Source organism: Macaca fascicularis, chromosome 16 (genome assembly GCF_037993035.2).
Source record: "Macaca fascicularis isolate 582-1 chromosome 16, T2T-MFA8v1.1".
Classification (NCBI taxonomy): domain Eukaryota; kingdom Metazoa; phylum Chordata; class Mammalia; order Primates; family Cercopithecidae; genus Macaca; species Macaca fascicularis.
In genome coordinates this window covers 67,727,133-67,746,721 of record NC_088390.1, presented here as the reverse complement: position 1 = coordinate 67,746,721, position 19,589 = coordinate 67,727,133, and the positions used below count along the sequence as shown (strand labels likewise).

At 40.3% G+C, this 19,589-nt stretch overlaps 1 protein-coding gene across 25 annotated transcripts in view; it reads left to right on the top strand.

Annotated features, from left to right (window-relative positions):
• Positions 1-19,589, top strand: part of KANSL1 (KAT8 regulatory NSL complex subunit 1) — a 196,771-nt gene that overhangs the window by 58,926 nt on the left and 118,256 nt on the right. The window contains exons 1-2 of one of the 25 annotated variants that reach the window (XM_065531772.2): positions 3,334-3,456; positions 4,136-4,184. The exons of 22 other annotated variants lie outside the window; for them this stretch is intronic. In XM_065531772.2, the coding sequence (XP_065387844.1) occupies positions 4,165-4,184 (20 nt within the window). In that variant the 5' untranslated portion in view covers positions 3,334-3,456; positions 4,136-4,164. Of the gene's footprint in view, positions 1-3,333; positions 3,457-3,958; positions 4,030-4,135; positions 4,185-19,589 lie in introns of those variants that run through there. 2 more of the 25 variants (XM_065531771.2, XM_065531770.2) reach the window with 2 other exon arrangements.

Here is a 19,589-nt window from a genome sequence, read left to right as displayed (position 1 = left end):
CCTTCCTTGGTACAGTGGACATATAACTGCTTCTTTGAAAATTCTGCAGTATCTTGGGTTTGATATGATGTCACTAAACAATGATATAAGTCATCACTGTGGAAGGTACAGGAATTTAAACTTTATCTCCTTGAATATGGAATTAAGGAAGCTGCATGCTTCCATAAATATCTTAATGTTTAATTCTTAATTGTAGATGTAGAAATAAAAGTATTTAATTACCATATGTATGTAATGTATTTGCTGAGTTGTGCTTGCTGTTCTTTCTTTTTTATATTCTTTGTTTTTCCCTCTTAGAGTTGTCTCTTTTTTTTCCCCTGCAATTTTGTTTAATTTCTGGACCCATTCCATATTTTGCTAAATTTGGTTTTCGTTTTCTGGGCCCTGTGCTTATAAACTTCTATATAGTAAGTACTTGTTGTTAAAATAGTATTTTTTTTTCTAGAAATTCTCTTTATTGTGCTCTTAAATCAGCAGTGTTCTGGGTACCTGGACCACATTATGTAGGTCTCTCTTTCCTAAGGTGTGTGTGTTTTTTCTTTTTTTTTTTCCCCTCTTTTTTCTCTCTCCCCAGAGTTGTTGTTTTTTTTTTCTTTTTTTTCTCCCAAGTGTTACTCTAGGCTTATCTTGAAGTTCAGTATAAAAATAACCTCATAAACCATTTCATTGTGATTACTGAAATATTGTTGAGGATATTCTCTGTATTCTGTAATGCCTTCTGTATAAGGACCTCAGGGAGAAAGTTGTGCAGCCAAGAATAATTGTATGTTTGTCTAAGCTTTTAGTCTGTTTTTATTACCTGGGTGCTGTAATTGTTCACTAGGTTTCTGTTTTCCTATTGACATCTGGAAGTTTAGAGCTAAACTTGTGGATCTTTTTGTTGTACCTTTTTAATAGCTTCATTTTGTTTCCCTGTTTTCATGTTTTTATTTCTGGTTGAATGTATGCTAACCTGTGTTTTGACTAATAGTCTCCTGAAGTCTGTTTCAGATCAAGATTGGGTAAAAATAAACTATAGATGCAGTTCAGTGACACTAAAGCGCTTATTTTAATTTTTGATGGTCTTGATTGCAGTGAGTTTTCTCACCCTGGGGAAATTTTTTTTTTTTTTTTTTTTTTGATACCAAGTCTTGCTCTTGTTGCCCAGGCTGGAGTGCAGTGGCGCGATCTTGGCTCACTGCAGTCTCTGCCTCCCGGGTTCAGGCGATTCTGCTGCCTCAGCCTCCTGAGTAGCTAGGATTACCAGGCCGAGATGGGTGGATGACGAGGTCAGGAGATCGAGACCATCCTGGCTAACACGGTGAAACCCCGTCTCCACTAAAAATACAAAAAATTAGCCAGGTGTGGTGGCGGGTGCCTGTAGTCCCAGCTACTGCAATAAGCTGAGATCGCGCCACTGCACTCCAGCATGGATAACACCGAGACTCCGTCTCAAAAATAAATAAATAAATAAATAAAATAAATAACAAATTTTAACTCTTGAATTTGTTAAGAATACACAGATGATGTTGCCAAAGTGGCAATCAAATTGGTTTGTCATTTTTTACTTTTTATGTGTGTTTGTATGTATGTATATGTTTGAGAGACAGTCTCGTTCTGTCACCTGGGCTGGAGTTCAGAGGTGTGATCTCAGCTTATTGCAGTCTCTGCTTCCCAGGTTCAAGTGGTCTTCCTGCCTCAGCCTCTGGAGTTGCTGGAGGTGTGCACCGAACACCTGGCTATCATTTTTCTACTCTTTAGCATTTCATAGAGTGGTGGGTTGAGAGGAACATCACCCAGGATACCCAAGTCTTCTCAGCTAAACCCTTCTCTGCTAAAAACTAGCTGTAGGACTAATGTAACCATTTTTCTAATTAAAGTGAGGGAGCTGACCCTATGTGACCTTTAAGTCTCAAACTACTTTGAAATGTGACTATTTATCTTTAACATGAATGGAACTGTTCTCATTACCATTTTTTGCATGGGGGAAGCTGAGGCAAAGGACTTAGCAAAGCACTGGTATAACTTGAAACAAAACAGATTTCTTGACTTGTGACTTAAAGCTTTGGTTCTTTTAATACCTTCATTTCTTTGGTTTATTTACTTTTCATAGTCCATTAAAGTGATTATCGTATTTCTTGATGTATGGAATAGAAATGTGGGAATAATTTCATTGTATTCTTACAGAATTTACTTCAGAGATGAGTAAACTTTCATTTGTTGAACACCTTTGATTTAGTGCCCCTTGGCTTTTCTCCTAATCTGCACATGACGTCAGGTGGCAGAAACAGGAACTTGTGTTTTTTTCTTCTATTCCCTTCTCATTTTTTTTCCTGAGAAGATACGTAGGTAGTGAAAATTATTCTTAGTGCTTGTTGTGGGATTCTGAAGAAAGGAACTTAGGCATCAGGGATTTGGGGGTTACCCATTTACCATAGATACAGTTGCTGTAGTGTTTTCTGCTACCTTGTGATTGTTGTTTTTGTTCTTTGAAGTGAACATACTCTTTTATGGTAGTGTTAGTCATATAATAAGTACTTAGTAAATGTGTAAGACACAAGAGATAACAGATGAATAAGCTAAGTTTCTATCCTCAAGAAGTTTAAAGAGTGAAGGGAGTGAAGAACTTAGTAAGACAAAGATGAATGTTTAGAACAGTGCCTGGTACTAGGTAATGTTAGAAATGAGTCTTGAAGGATGGCAAATATTTTGATAGACAGTTTTCTTTTGGTTGTGACCTTCTGAGAGGTCAGTATAGGCAGATGGCACAAGGCACACAGAGAAGACAAGTTGAAAGTTACAGGGCTTTGGTGGCTCCGTGGGAATGGGATATGTTGAAGACATAGTAGTATAGGTACAGATGATAAATGTAATGTGAGAAGAAAAAGAGATAATTGCAGAAATGATGTAGAGGTAAACTGAATGGGACTTAATAACTGTGATGTGTGGGGTCAGTTACGGGAGGGATCATCATAGGTGATTGAAGTTTCAAGCCTGGCTGACTATAGCAATAGATAAAGGTTACCAGAAGCATTTCAGTACTGTTTGCAAAATAACCTTAATAGCTCGTGAGAGTCCAGGTTCTTTACTAGAGTCTTAAGAATGAAGTTTTCCATATTCCTTACAAGTTCCAGCAAGTGTTAAAAATGAGGAAATGGCTGGGTGCAGTGGCTTGAGCCTGTAAACCCAGCTCTCAGGAGGCTGAGACAGGAAGATGGGTTGAGCCTAGGAGTTCAAGTCTTGGGTAAGCTGTGATCGTGCCACTAAACTCCAGCATGGGCGACAAAGTGAGACCCTGTCTCTCAAAAAATAAAAATGAGGAAATCAGCTTCCAAATAATCTTCTATAAACAGGGGGAGGAACTGATCTGTACAGAAACCTGAAAACTTTCATTGGAGGAGTTTGGATTTGATTAATTCATTCATTAAATCTACATTGAATGCCTGCTACACATGCTGGGATGCTAGGCATACAGTGGTGAGTAAGAAAGATACAATCCTTGTCTTGCGCTCATGGGGAATATAGACTAGAGAGAGATTAATATTTAAGCAGGTAATTACATGGATGATGATATATTTATGATTGTTGTGGGTGCTACAGGGACAAAGTTCAGAGTGATCTCTGAGGGTGCATATTGGATATATCTAGTCAGCATGTGGTGGGGATGTGATGGTGAGTCTTCTGAAGGAAATGACATGTAAGCTGAGACCCGAAGGATAAGAGGGAATGGGGTTTTGCTGCTGATTTAAGGAAACAGGACATGCTGAGGTCCTGGAAATGGAAGGTGCTTGACTCTCTCAAAGAACAGAGCGAAGTTTAGTGTATTTTACGAGTAGCGAGAAATGAGACCAGAGAGGTAGCTAGTTGCCAGATCATACAGATGGCCTTGTTGATTACATAAAGTTAAAATTTTTATTGTGAAGCCATTGACATGGCTTACATGATTTGTATTTTTCAGACCCCGCTTGTGTGGAGAAGGGGAATAGAGGTGAATTTAGGCTAACCAGTTAGCTGAATAGTGGACTCAGCTTTTGGCAGGAAAGATTTAAGGTAATTGGTTATTGGAGATAGGGGTGATGAGGGCTTGTGACTGATTGCATGTGGTGAGCAAAAGGGAAGAGGTGCCATGGGTGATTCCCAGATTTTTGTTTGGCAGGGGTAACTACATTGGATGGATATGTCAAGATGGAGAAGGAGCAGATGAGGTAGGCATTCATTAATTTTTATTTAAATATTTTCATCTGTTGGGTATACCTGGAGTGTCCTGTGCAGAGCCCCCGATTAGGCTCTGTCAGTGTGATAAAACAAATAGATTTAACTAGAAAAGGGAAAGCATGGGGCCACATTCTATTTTAAATGGATGGTACTTTAATTCATTTCCCCGCCTCCCTAAACATGGACCAAAGTGGACTAGAGTATTTTGCAAGCTGGGTAGAAATTTGTGCCTAAGGCCATGTCCTTTCATGTTTACCAACGAATTATCTTTTTCCAATTTTCTGTTGTGCATCTGGGAAAATTATGCTTAAATATCCAATGTAAAGAAAACATTGAGTTTATATAGATTTGAAACCAAGGGGGTTTAGTATATAGTAAACATAAGAAGAAATCTTAACCAGTTTTGATTCTTATTAGTTAAGGCTTTGTGACAACTGTATCCTGTTTGATATTATATTTCTATAAGTGTGAAAAAAGGTTTCTTGCACCATGGTAGACAAAATTGCTTTGAAATTATTTTAAGTCCGATGAAAGTTTCTGTAGGGTCTGCTCCGCAAACAGAATATACTGAAAATTTGCTGTTAAATTGTGAATATTGTGGTTTGTTCTGGCAGCCTATTTAGTAGCAGTGTAGTAATCATGTAGATTATATTCAGAACTCAGGTAAGAAGAATTGTAGAGAAAATTGTTTTGGGGGCGGGGGAAATGGGGAGATTGGGGAATGGCACCCAGAGAGAGGTGTCATAGTTCGTTTAAAATCATGTTCTTATAAGTTGTTTTACTTAGGCCTAATAGAATAGAGGGCATGTGCCAGGGAATTGAACACCCTTGTATGTGTAGTGCCATTTTCTTGCTCTCCCTTTAATTGCAGTTTCAACACTGTTTGTTTCTCTGGTACTTGCCAGAGATGTATCCTGGGAAGAAACAGGGTGGCAGAGTTTAGAGTCTTTGGGACTGAATTAGTCTGAAACCTGAGAACCCAGGAGGATTTTGACTGAACAACTGATTTGGGTGAGCTAGGAAACGACGTTTTTTGGTTTTTTTTTTTTTGAGACAAGAGTCTCGCTCTGTCGCCCAGGCTGGAGTGCAGTGGCATGATCTGGGCTCACTGCAAGCTCTGACTTCCGGGTTCACACCATTCTCCTGCTTCAGCCTCCCAAGTAGCTGGGACTACAGACGTCCGCCACCACGCCTGGCTAATTTTTTTTTTTTTTTTTTTTTAAGTAGAAATGGGGTTTCATCATATTAGCCAGGATGGTCTCAATCTCCTGACCTCGTGATCTGCCCGCCTCGGCCTCCCAAAGTGCTGGGATTACAGGCATGAGCCACCGCGCCCTGCCGGAAACAACGTTTTTAACCAACTTTGCCTAATCAGACAACAATTGAGACATCCTGGTAGAGAAATAATAGCCTACATATGTTGAATTGTTTTTAGCTCTTTAGTTATAAAGAGCTTTTTTTTTTTTTTTTTTTTTTTTTGAGACGGAGTCTGGCTCTGTCACCCAGGCTGGAGTGCAGTGGCGCGATCTCGGCTCACTGCAAGCTCCGCCTCCCGGGTTTACGCCATTCTCCTGCCTCAGCCTCCCGAGTAGCTGGGACTACAGGCGCCCGCCACCTCGCCCGGCTAGTTTTTTGTATTTTTAGTAGAGACGGGGTTTCACCGTGTTAGCCAGGATGGTCTCGAACTCCTGACCTCGTGATCCGCCCGTCTCGGCCTCCCAAAGTGCTGGGATTACAGGCTTGAGCCACCGCGCCCGGCAGTTATAAAGAGCTTTTTACAAATTTAGTTTATGTAATCCTCCAACAGTACAATGAGATAGATAATTTTCATTTTACAGACTCAAACTGTGGAATGGAAAGTTTAAGTAACTTAATGTCACACAGCTAATAAGAGATCAAGATAATAAGCTAGGCTCTTTACCTATCTCCTGGGCATAAGCACTAGCTTTTTTAGTGGAAACAGAATCAAATTGTTCATTAGATTTGATTGATGAAAAGAGGTCTACCAACCATCATGTAAAATACGGCGTTTATGTTTATATTCAAAAGACTATTATAAATTAATTTGGTAATACGTATTTTTTGAGGAAAGGTATAATGGCCATGTGTATCTTAACCAAATACATCCTTAAGCCTACAATACCCTATTACTCTTTTTCTTTTGTGGAGTAGAAGTTGGATGGATTATATGGGTGTGGTGCCTCTCTCCTGTAATTCTAGCACTTTGGGAGGCCGAAGCGTGCAGATCCCTTGAGCCCAGGCGCTCTAGAGCAGCCTAGGTAACATGGCGAAACCCCTTCTCTACAAAAAAAAAAAAAGTAGCCAGGTGTGGTGGCATGCGCCTATAGTCCCACCTTACTTGGGGGGCTGAGGTAGGAGGATTGCTTTGAGCCTAGGAGGTGGAGGTTGCAGTGAGCCGAGATTGTGCCACTGCACTCCAGCGTGAGCAGCAGAGACCTTGTCTTAAGAAAAGTTGGATGGGTAGAGGAGGGACATTTTGCTAGGGCAGACATAACATCTAGGAAGTGGTTGGAGTTATTTTTTTAGAAAGGGAAGAAAAGAAAGGAATTAGTATTTATTGATCACACTTTTGTGTATGTTAGGTGGCTTAGGTTTGGTGTCTTTAAATCTTCCTTATGATGATGATACCCCATTTTACAGTTGAGACCCAAGACTATAGATATGTTAAATAATTTGCTTGTGGTCATACACGTTCTGTCTTCTGAATGGAAGATAACTCCTGGAACTGATTGGTAGAGGACAGAAAAAAGATTCTGTTTTGAGAAACGGAGCAGCCTGAAGGCACATACCTTTGCTGTTTGCTGTAACTCCTTTAGAAGCTCTCTGACCACACAGTACGTGGGTGGACACCAGCATTGACCAGGAGGGATGGTGGGAAGTTTAAATAGTTTTCCTTTACATAATAAACAGTCCAGTGAATTGAACTATTTAAGTTTTTTCCCCATCAAATGGCTAAATTAAACATTTTTGACATTCAAAAGGGATGATTTATATCTTATGTGGAAAAGCCCCAAACAGCTATTTCCCCAGATGCTGGAAAAAGAGCTCTTTTGAAATATGAAGGTATTTTATATTCTTTCTCCATTATTCTTACCTTGTGCTTACAGGTGAATTGTAAGCATGTGCTTTGTGTTTAGTATTTTCCTCAAGAAAACTCTTGCTGGTAAATCTAGTTAGTTACCATAGAACTTAAAAGGATATTGAAAAAATAGTTGAGGACTATCCTGATTGGTTTTCATCATTAGTCTGCTTTTATCATTTCAGTGTCTGAGTAGGTGATTTGTGATTAACATTTCACATGTTATTTTTATTGATTTTGTGAGTACCAGAAAACTTGAAGGATGAACTAGAAGTTATTTTTCTTAGCATTTGTGGTATTAGTACTAAAGGGGGAGTAATAGAATAGGAAGAATTCTGGACAACTGTTGAGAATTGTTACATTTTGTCTTCCTAAGCTTGAAAAATTAGGATTGTACCTTTTGGAAAAATCCTGCTTGTTGTTTTGTGGTGGGACCAGGCTGTGATGGGAAAGGCTGTCGTCATAGGCATAGGCAGGCCTTTTGCTTTGCTGAGGTATAGTGAGCAGCCCAGTGACCCTCCTCCATGTAGCCTGCATTGCATGCAATTTCCACAGAGTCCATAGAGTTAGTGCAAAGCTCCAGCAGGCCCACTCACCTGCTTTTCTCATGAGGCAACCTGGGACCAGTGTGTCCCTGTAGTATCTGTAATTTTTTGTTGTGTTCACTTACTGTAGTGGAAAAAAAATCTGAGCGTAAGGTTCTGAGTGGACCTGGAAAGGGGTGGGTGTTGTGAGAGACTGAAGACAAAGGCCTGTAACAGATGGGTATCTTTTTAGCTTAATCAAGCTGTTGCTGGAGTGTTATGCTTCAGAAATAAGTCTCCTGGCCGGGTGTGGTGGCTCATGCCTGTAATCCCAGCACTTCGGGAGGCCAAGGCAGGCGGATCACTTGAGGTCAGGAGTTTGAAACCAGCCTGGCCAACATGACGAAACCTTGTCTCTACTAAAAATACAAAAATGAACTGGGTGTGGTGGTGGGTACCTGTAATCCCAGCCACTCGGGATGCTGAGGGATGAGAATTGCTCGAACCTGGGTGGTGGAGGTTGCAGTGAGCTGAGATTGCGCCACTGCACTCCAGCCTCGGCGATAGAGCGGACTCAGTCTCAAAAACAAACAAAACAAAAAATACAAAAATTAGCCTGGTGTGGTGACACATGCCTGTAATCCCAGCTACCTGAAAAGCTTGAGGCATAAGAATCTCTTGAACCTGGGAGGCAGAGGTTGCAGTGAGCCGAGATCGATCGTGCCACTGCACTTCAGCTGGACCACTGAGTGAGACTGTCTCAAAAAAAAAAAAAAAAAAGTCTCTAGTGGAAAACAAAATTTTAACCCGATTCCTCCAACCCCTCCCCACCCAAAAAAGCAAAACAATAAAAAATTTTTGTTATTCTTGCTCTTTTAAAAAGCGAAATAAAATTCTTTCATTATTTCCCAGAAACAGTTGATTTAAAAACTATTGCAGATTATAAAGTTCATTTATGTAGAACAAATAAGGTACTTAGTGCCTTTTGCACTGTCAAATGTCAAAGGCAGAATTTCAGTTATTGCTTTTTAGGTGCATAAAGTTAACATAGTTGAATACTTCATTGATTCATTTAGTTGCCTTTCATAGAATTTTACTCCAAGAACAAAAAGATCTGGGGTTTTTCTAAAATTTTCTTCAGATCTTGAGAGTTTTCAGCTGAATTGCTGCAACTATTCTTTCTCTAGATTTCCAACTGGGTGAAAATGTTTTTCTTTTTAAATTGGCACTCTCCCAGCAGATTTTTCCACCAAGTATTCTTTGGGCACACCCTGTGCATAGTGAATTTTTCAAGATGCTTATTCAAAAGGGTTGGAGGACAGGCCAGTCTTCTCTTTTTAAGATGGAAACAGAATGAAGCTTGCTTAAGACTCATTTTGCTTCTGCCCAGCTGTATATGAACTTGATCTCATGCAAATACTCTCAAGCATTACCAGAAGTGGTTTGACTTAATAGTGTAAGTAGAAAGGTTAATTTTGTATTTGCAGGCAGTTTGCTTAGTGCAATAGGTGACTTCCCAATTGAGAATTCTTAATTTGTTCTCAATGATAACTTGATAGTAAGCAGGTCTCAAGTCCAAGAGTTGAGAAATGTGAGGTGACTTTGAAATTTTCAAGGTAAGTGTACATTCAAGACCATTGACGTGATATGTATACATTTGGCTTTACATTTTATTAGGTGCTGAGGTTGTCATTTCCATAATGTCCAAAGCAATGTTAGATTATTTAAGCTTCCATGGTTTACTGATGGTATTACTAGATGAGATAAATGCCTTTAATTTCATCTTTGAATGGTAAGATTGGCTGACTAATTTATGGAAGGATAAGGTACAGAATTGCTCTTGGGTATTTCCTAGCAGGCCAGCCTTCCAAGAGCAATAGCTTATGTTTGTTCCTTTAATAAATAGTACTTAAACAGTGATCAGAGGAGTTACCATAGTTGGTAATCTGAATGGAAACTAAAATGTGTCATCATTGAGGGTAGTCAAAAGTGTTCTTGTGGCAGTCCTAGAAAAGGAGTTCCAGAATTTTCCGAGCAGAGAAAAATATAAACATTTTCAAGGTTCTAATTATTTGGAGACTAGCCTTTCAGGATCATTTATCATCAAGATTAACCTTGCCACCAAAGGGCAAGGAAACACTTCTCTGGTGGTTAGATCAGGAATGATGAAAACGCTTAAGAAGAATTGAAAACTTGGTTCTTGTCTTCAATTAGTAATTTATGTGACTGTTGTTTTTTTTTTTTTTTTTTGAGATAGAATCTCACTCTGTCGCCCAGGCTGGAGTGCAGTGGTGTGATCTCAGCTCAGTGCAACCTCCGCCTCCCCGGTTCAAGCGATTCTCCTGCCTCAGCTTCCTGAGTAGCTGGGATTTCAGGTGTGAGCCACTGCTCCCAGCTTTCCCCTCCACTTTCCAGTAGAAAAGGAAGCATTAAAATTGGATATTGTGGGCCGAGCTCCTTGAGAGGATCCCTTGAGCCCAGGAGTTCTAGACAAGAATAGGCATCATAGCGAGACCCTGTCTCTGTTTCATTTTAGTATTTTAAATAAAAAACAAGAATTAGGCGTTGTGTACTAAGTATTAGATACATGGTACAGCCATTAAATGCTGAAATCTTAGAAGGAAGGAGTGGTTGGAAGGACTATCACCTTAGTGGTTGCGCTAAGGTGATAGGGAGACCTGAGAAGAGATGGATCTAGAGTTAGGAGTTTACATTCCGGTGTGGGAGTTCTCCATATAAACACTATCAGATACTGACTTTCTGGATGATCTGGAATATTCTTTCTTAATGTTTTTTTGAGACAGAATCTCGGTCTGTTGCCCAGACTGGAGTACAGTGGTGCCATCTCAGCTTACTGCAACCTCTGCCTCCTGGGTTCATGGGATTCTCCTGCCTCAGCCTTCCAAGTGGCTGGAATTACAGGCATGAGCTACCACGCCTGGCTAATTTTGTATTTTTAGTAGAGATGGGATTTCACTGTGTTGGTCAGGCTGGTCTCGAACTTTTGACCTCAAGTGATCCACCCACCTTGGCCTCCCGAAAGTGTTGGGATTACAAGTGTGAGCCACTGTGCCCGGCTATCTGCATATTTTTAAACTGCTTAGGAGGAGAAGCTTTTTTCTGATATTTACAAGATTTTCCCCTGAACTTTTGTCATTTGAATAATAGCTATCACAAGAAAGGATTGTTCTTAGACTATCTTTTCTTTTTAGAGACAGAGTTTCACTCTATCACCCAGTTTGGGGTGCAGTGGCGTGATAGTAGCTTACTGCAGCCTAAGACTCCTGGACTTAAGTGATCCTCCTGCGTCGGCCTCCCGAAGTGTTGATATTATAGGTGTGAGCCACTGTACTTAGCCTATAATATCTTTTAAATGGTTTTTTTTTTTCCCAATAGATTGTAGGAACTAGAGTGTGTTATTCTCCTTTTCTATGTTTATGTGGTTTTTCCAAAAATGAATTTTTTTAGGCAGGTTTTCTTAACAGAGGCACCATTAACCTTTTGGGTCTAATAATTATTTGTCATGGGAAGCTATTCTGTGCACTGTAAGGATGTCTGGTGGCATCTCTGATCTCTATTCCCTAAATGCCAGTAGGACCATCCCTCACCCTAGTTGAGACAACAAAATTTTTCCAGACTTTATTATATGTGCTCTTTTGGGGGTTGGTCTAAGGTCAAAATAATCCCCAATGCTGGGAGCAGCTTTTCACACCTGTAATCCCAGCACTTTGGGAGACCGAGGTGGGCGAATCACTTGAGGCCAGGAGTTCGAGACCAACCTGGCCAACATGGCGAAATCCTGTCTCTACTAAAAGTACAAAAATTAGCCGGGCATGGTTGCACACACCTGTAGTCCCGGCTACTTGGGAAGTTGAGGCAGGAGAATCACTTGAACCTGGGAGGTGGAGGATGTTGTGAGCCGAGATCGCGACACTACAGCCTGGGCGAAAGAGCCAGACTCCGTCTCAGGAAAAAAAAAAAAAAATCCCTGGCTGAGAACTATTGGATTAGGGTCTCCAGTACCTATCTTTGAGAGGGAAAGGATGCTACCATCAACTTTTCTGAATGCCAGGAATGCCTTTTTGTATAGTTATTCCATTTAATATTTTATAGCATATTTTAATTGTATAGTAAGCATTGTGTCTCTTATGGTAAAGAAACTAAAATTGAGGGATTAGGCTGCTTGTGGTGGCTTACATCTGTAATCCCAGTACTTTAGGAGGCCAGGACTTTGAGATCAGTGTGGTCAACATAGCAAGACCCCATCTCCATTAAAATAATCATAAAGTAATAAAAGGGAAAGATTAAACCTGGAGATGGCATCGTATAAACCATGTACAATATGGGTTACTTCTGCGCTGATTGTTTTTTTTTTTTTTTTTTTTTTTTTTTTGAGACGGAGTCTCGCTCTGTCGCCCAGGCTGGAGTGCAGTGGCCGGATCTCAGCTCACTGCAAGCTCCGCCTCCCGGGTTCAGGCCATTCTCCTGCCTCAGCCTCCCGAGTAGCTGGGACTACAGGCGCCCACCACCTCGCCCGGCTAGTTTTTTGTATTTTTTAGTAGAGACGGGGTTTCACCGTGTTAGCCAGGATGGTCTCTGCGCTGATTGTTTACTCCTTCCCCCACCACACCCTCTCATTTCTTTGTCCCAGCTCTAAGAAAAGCATACAATATCCTTTTCCTGTATTCTGGTACTGTTTAAGGCTTTGCAGTGAAGATGGTTTGGTGAGTCAGACCACCTTTAAAGAGGAAATTCTACCCTTCCCTTCATTCTCTCTCCTTTTATAAATTGTGGTGAGAGCCCGGGCACGGTGGCTTAGGCCTGTAATCTCAGTGCTTTGGGAGGCCGAGGCATGGGGAATCGCTTGAACTCAAGGAGTTCGAGACCAGCCTGGGCAACGTAGTGACGCCCATCTGTACAATAAACCACAAGAAATGAGCTAGATGTTGCGGTTGATGCCTGTAGTCCCAGCTACTCGGGAAACTGAGATGGGAAGGTCACTTCAGCCTGAGAGGTCGAGGCTGAAGTGAGCATTACAACTGGAAATTCTTCAAGGGCAACCCTGACGGGGGAATATCCTCCTAAGGGACAAATCAGAATGTTAGCATTTCCCCACCTCCCTCATTTCCAGTAACGTATAATTTAAGTATGTGGATATGCCAGTCAGCTTTCCACAGTTTAGCTGGGGTAGAGTGAGGTGTGTGAGCCACTGCTTTTGTTCTTACTTGTCTTTTCCCCCTTACTTTTGTACTCCCATTCCTGCCAAACTAGACATCGTTTTATCCTGGTGTGTTCATTAACCTCTACTCCAAAAGTTAAGTGTGGTTAAGGGAGTGAGGTCGATTTCAAAATGCTACATCTGATTTAGAGGAGGGTATAGTTGAGTGAAGAACTAGGCACTGAAGCAGCAGCTCATGAGGGGAGTATTTTCTCTTTAAAGCCCTTACATATCAAGGCATCTGGTGTTCATGAAATAGTCTCTTGTGCTGTTCAACTTTTTTGCTCTTATATTACCTGACTTAGACAACTCGTAGGGCTGCGTTTTCTCTCCACGTTACAATTCCTTCAGGGTCAGATTGTCTTACTTTCTCTCTCTTCTTTGTATTGATACTTTGTTTTTTTGGTGATTCGCAATTCTCCAAATGTAACGGAGTGAGGGGACTCAGACTTTTTCTGGTTTGGTAATCTAGTGTATAAATGACCTGGTCTCTTGATGGGTCGTGAAATCTTTAACTCCTTCACCTCCAAGTAGCCAACCCTTCCATGTAGTCTTCATTTCCTCTATACTAGTATTCTGTTCCTGTTACATAAAAGTCATGTACGTGAAAACATTTTGTAAACAGCCCGTGGGCTTTTGTATCCCGTGCTATTCTGTTCATCTCTAGCCCACATTTTGGGAATATGTTTCTGTGGCTTTTTTTAAATTCACTGGTTAATCCCAGAACATTTATTTCCACAGGCATTTGATAAAAGATAAAGTTACTAATAAGAGTGTATATTTTACTAAGTAAAACGACATAGAAAGCTAAAGCTTTTCTTGTGCCCATCTTTCTAGAAGGGAAATTTTAAAGAGGGCTTTTCCAACTCTTAATAGTTTTATACTTATTCCTGTGTCCTAAACCTGATCTCTCCCCACAACTAAAATGCGTTGATGAACTGTGTACCTGCATGTATTTCTTTGTTTGCACTTTTCTTACTAAATTAACTTACTCAACAAAGAAACTGAATAATACTTCAAAAAAATATCCTTGCAATATTTCCAGGAAGTCAAGCCACAGAGGCTTCATAGCTAGGAGTGTGGCTTTCTTCCCCAAGCCCTTTAGATTTTAAAAAATAATGCTTTAAGTTTGTAATGTTTTATGTCAGATGTGCTTATGACCTGGTGCTTCTGTTTCAGCAGATATCTCCATACAGCCAAGAATAAAGAAAGAAAGGGATAGATGGAATGAGTTCCATGGTGATTCTAAGTATCCAGGAATAATTTAAAATTATCACTATGGATTTAAGCATCTGGATTTATTTATTTTACAGATACTTAGTATTTTGTTTTGCTCTCTATCTTGCTAATCACTTTTTTAAAAGGGCTACTTGGATGAAGGTATAAAAACCAGTAACTTATGAAACCCTAGGTTAGTATCAGTGAATTGGCTTATTACTCAGTGTTTGCTTGTTTGACTTCAAAAAGAAAACAATTTGCCACCTGTGTCAGTCTGACACCTGCTCTTTTCAAACCCTTTTGGCATGATCTAAATAAATCTCTGAAATTCCCCCTCCCTCTTTCTCTCTCCTTTGTGTCTGTTGTCAGTATTAGTTTCACCTAAATTCAGGGCCTGTCATCCTGTGTAACAGTTGAGGCTAAATGAGGACATTAATTGGTGGAAATGTGTTGCTTCAAAGGCATTTTTAGCAATAAAACTACAAAGAGCTTCATAGTTGTAATATAGCTCTTGGTTCGTCTTCAAAAAGTATTGTTTCCTTGATAGTTTTAGGTTTTTATAAGTAACGTATTAAGAAGTGAATGTTTGTCTGAAATACGTTGTTTTAAGTGAAAGATGTTATTTGTGTTCTGGGAGTAAGCTCTAAAATCTCAATGTCAGGTTAGTATTTAAGTGGAGGTAGAGCTACTAGTTTTTGTTTAAAATGTTTTTATGATATAGAATTACTCAGGAACTTGTATATTGATCTGTTTGCCAGCAATGCCAATTCCTTCAAAATTCGTAGTTTTCAATTTTTGTTTTCTCTCACTGTAAGGACCTTTGAGGACTTTCAGCCAGTTAACATTTGTTGTGTTAAAATTGCATGGTTCTCAACTTTTGCTATACACTAGAATCACCTGGGTAATTTTTTAGACGTCCTTGGTTGTACCACAGATGAGAAAAAATATACCCTCGGGGATGAGATCTAAGCATCTGTATGTCTGAAATTCACCAGGAGATTCCATGGTGTAGCCAAAGTCATAAATCACTGGTCTAGGATGTTTTTGAGATTAGGGACCATTTAAAGAAAAGCTGTAGACTTTCCTTCCAGAAACTTGGAGCCCCAAATTAAGAACCTCTGTTCTAGGAGTAGCCTCAACGTGCTAGATTTAATTGGAAGCAGCTGGTTTAAGAAATTATGTAAGTTGGCCGGGCGCGGTGGCTCAAGCCTGTAATCCCAGCACTTTGGGAGGCCGAGACGGGCGGATCACGAGGTCAGGAGATCGAGACCATCCTGGCTAATATGGTGAAACCCCGTCTCTACTAAAAATACAAAAAAAAAAAAACTAGCCGGGCGAGGTGGTGGGCGCCTGTAGTCCCAGCTACTCGGGAGGCTGAGGCAGGAGAATGGCGTAAACCCGGGAGGCGGAGCTTGCAGTGAGCTGAGATCGCGCCACTGCACTCCAGCCTGGGTGACAAAGCGAGACTCCGTCTCAAAAAAAAAAAAAAAAAAGAAATTATGTAAGTTGCAATGATGAATATTTCTCGTCACTCACAAATATGTTATTCATCAGTTTAAAAATTAATATGTATCAAGTACTCAGTGTGTTCCAGGCATGATTTTAGTTACAAGGTGTACAGCAGCCAGTGAGATATTACTGTTTTCAGGGAGTTTTATCCTAACAGGAAAGACAGATAACAAGTGAATAATGACCGAAGGCTAATTAACAAGTGCTATAAAGAGATATAAAACGAAAGAGCCTAAGGAGATTGAAGGTGATGGTTATGGGAGAGAGATGTCTATATTAAATAGGGTGGTCAGGGAAAGCCTCTCTGAGGAGGTGATAGTTTGAACGAGATCTATATGAAGTGTGTGAGCAAGACCTGTGAAGATCTTGAAAAAGAGCATTCAAGGTATGGAGAACACTTGCAAAGGCCTTAAGATAGAACTGAGCCCAGTTTGTTGGATTTTCATCAGGAAGCCCAGGGTGGCAGGAGCATGCATGGTGATCCAGGTATAGAATGAGTGGTAGGAGATGAGATCAGGAAGCCCTGTAGGCTGTTGTAAGCCTCAATGTTTTAATTTTAATTTGGTAGAAACTTAGTTATAACTCATTCTTAAATATTTAGCTTTATGCTTAAAATAATTTAGAAATAACCTTGGACTTAGATAGCTGGAAGGTTAGCACTCAGTATGTTGTGTTACTTCTCTGTGAAAGGATCTACAGTATACTGAACTTGTCTGTGTTACGAGACCATTCATGTCTTTATTCTTTATATTCATAATGCTGAACAAAGGATGCACAACAGTTTTTTTTTTTTTGTGGCAGAATAGGGATCTTGCAGTTAACATAGCTGTTCTTAAATTTCTATTTATAAAAACCATAATGCATAATAATTTGCTGTAGTAGTTATTCCTAGTTTTCCCAGGTAGTCAGTGGTTACATCTATTTCACAAGATAAGGAAGGAAGCAGAAATTGAACAACAATGGCTGAATCAGGATGTCAGTCTTGTCCTTTTTTCCTTTTCTCACTTTGCCATGCTGCCCTCTGGGTAATAAGATGGAGACTAATTTTTGAAGGCTTAATTTGTTGAGCCAGTGTCATTAGTTTTTAGATAACATTTTAATACAGAATAAGTTTGTCTTGGGAATATTTTCTTTGAAACAATAATACCTGTTTTTTAATCTCTTGATTGTAAAGTGCTGTGGGAAATACAGAAAAGACTTGTAAATAGATTCTGCCCACAGGCTTAGGGGATCTAAGATATAATTCACTGTGGTAAAAGATAAAAAGCAATCATCGTCACAAAAGATACAGATTAAGTGCCATAGAAGTTCTGCTGAAGAAGAATTTCTGGGTAAAGGGAAGGAGACTTCTTAGAGGATAGATGGAATTTAGTTCTAGATGGTAGTGTGGGAAGCAAGGGAGATGTAGATGTTTAGAGGGAAAGAAGGAAGGACATTCTGTATACACATTGAGCAAAGGTTTGGAATTAGAGCAGTATAAGGAGCCACAATCATGTAATACAATTTGGAATCTAGTATGGGAAAAAGGAAATGACCAAGGATAATGAAGATTATACTCATGGAGGAAGCCTTTGAGTATCAGGCCAAGGAATGTTGAGTTCTATTTTTTTTTGGTAAGGAAAGGTGACTTTTATTTTTATTTATTTTATTTTTTACTTTTTGAGACAGAGTCTTGTACTGTCGTCCAGGCTGGAGTGCAGTGGTGCCATCTCAGCTCACTGCAAGCTCCACCTCCCGGGTTCACGTCATTCTCCTGCCTCAGCCTCCTGAGTAGCTGGGACTACGGGCGCCCGCCACCACGCCTTTTTTTTTTTTGTATTTTTGGTGGAAACGGGGTTTCACCGTGTTAGCCAGGATGGTCTCAATCTCCTGACCTCGTGATCCACCTGCCTTGGCCTCCCAAAGTGCTGGGATTACAGGCATGAGCCACTACACCCGGCCAAGGAAAGTGACTTTAAAATCATAAATCACATGATCTGTGATGGAATTTAGCAAAGTTGATGTTAGTTGGTTGCATTAGCGCCATCAACAGACTATGCCCTGTAGGCCAAATGCAGTCTAAGGCAAGTTTTTGTAAGTAAAGTTTTATCAGAACACAGTCATACTCATTCGCTTGAATATTGTCTGGCTGCTTTAGTACTATAATGACAAGAGTTGTGTAGTTGAGACGGACACTGTGTTGCCTGCAAAGCCTAAATATTTGCCATCTGGCCCTTTACAGAAAAAGTTTGGCAGCCCCTGGGTAGAGGAGTGGAGGCAGAAATCCTGTTCTTTGTTGTTCTGGTTAGGGTATAAATCCGTGCCTTCCTGTCAGATGAGATGAAGGCCAGAGTTGTGATAGCCCTAGTAGAAAAAAAGGAGGCAAGAATGGATGAGATAAAATAATTTTCTGAATCTGGTAACCTGAATAGGTTAGGAGTCTAGGGAGGGGGAGGAATTTTTTTTTTTTAAGTGTAAGCAGTGGGCCAGGTGCAGTGGTTCATGCCTATAATCCTAGCACTTTGGGAAGCTGAGGTGAGCAGATTACTTGAGATCAGGAGTTTGAGACCAACCTGGCCAACATGGTAAAACCCCTTCACTACTAAAAATACAAAAAAAATTAACAAGACATGGTGGGTGCTTGTATAGTCCCAGCTGCTCAGGAGGCTGAGGCAGGAGAATCAGTTGAACCCGGGAGGTAGAGGTTGCAGTGAGCCGAGATTGTGCCACTACATTTCAGCCTGGGTGACAGAGGGAGACTCCCATCTCAAAAAAAAAAAAAAAAAAAAAAAAAGATAAGTGAAGGAGGGTGGTGATTTGGGTTAAAAGAGGCTTTTAATTGTAAGCCATTCAGTGTGTTAACTCTTAAAAAAGACCTCATGTTAAATAATTGGTTTAGAGCGCTGATCTTCAGAGATAGGAACGTTTCCTGATTTTGATAAATGATAAATTACCCTTGTTTATAGTTAAGGGTGGGTTTTTGTCATGGTCCAACCAGGTGTTAGTTATGTATGTGAACATATTAAAATTGTTTTTAATGTTTAAATTCTTTTTTTTTTTTTTGAGACGGAGTCTCGCTCTGTTGCCCAGGCTGGAGTACAGTGGCCGGATCTCAGCTCACTGCAAGCTCCGCCTCCTGGGTTCACGCCATTCTCCTGCCTCAGCCTCCCGAGTAGCTGGGACTACAGGTGCCCGCCACCACGCCTGGCTAATTTTTTGTATTTTTTAGTAGAGACCGGGTTTCACCGTGTTAGTGTTAGCCAGGATGGTTTCGATCTCCTGACCTCGAGATCTGCCCATCTCGGCCTCCCAAAGTGCGGGGATTATAGGCTTGAGCCACCGCGCCCGGCCTTAATGTTTAAATTCTAATCCTTAAGATGTGACACAACTGATTTATGTTCGTCCTCTCCTAGTTCTCTTTAAATCATGGGAGTGGCGGTCTTAAAAACTGCTTTCTTTTGAGGGAACAGTTGTTGAGAAGAATCGTGTAACGATGTATTAGCTTGTCTGTTTGGTACACTATTTGCTAATGTCAGAACTGTTAAATAGAAATAAAATTTCCACCACAGTGGAATAAAAATAAGCTGTTTATTGCTTACTGTGTGTCCAAACTGTGTTAATCACTTTTCATAAACCATCATCTTTAAAGTCTTATAACTTTTCTATGAAGTAGGATGTTTGTGTCCCTACCTCCTCTGTTTTACCATTGGGAAAACCAGGGCCCAGAGCAAGTAACCACACAAGTTCCACAGCTACCAAGGCCAAGGTTATTTCTACCTTTAACACACATCTTTAAATTTTATATTCATCAACAACCTAGTACTTAAAAATTCAGATTCCTAGGCCT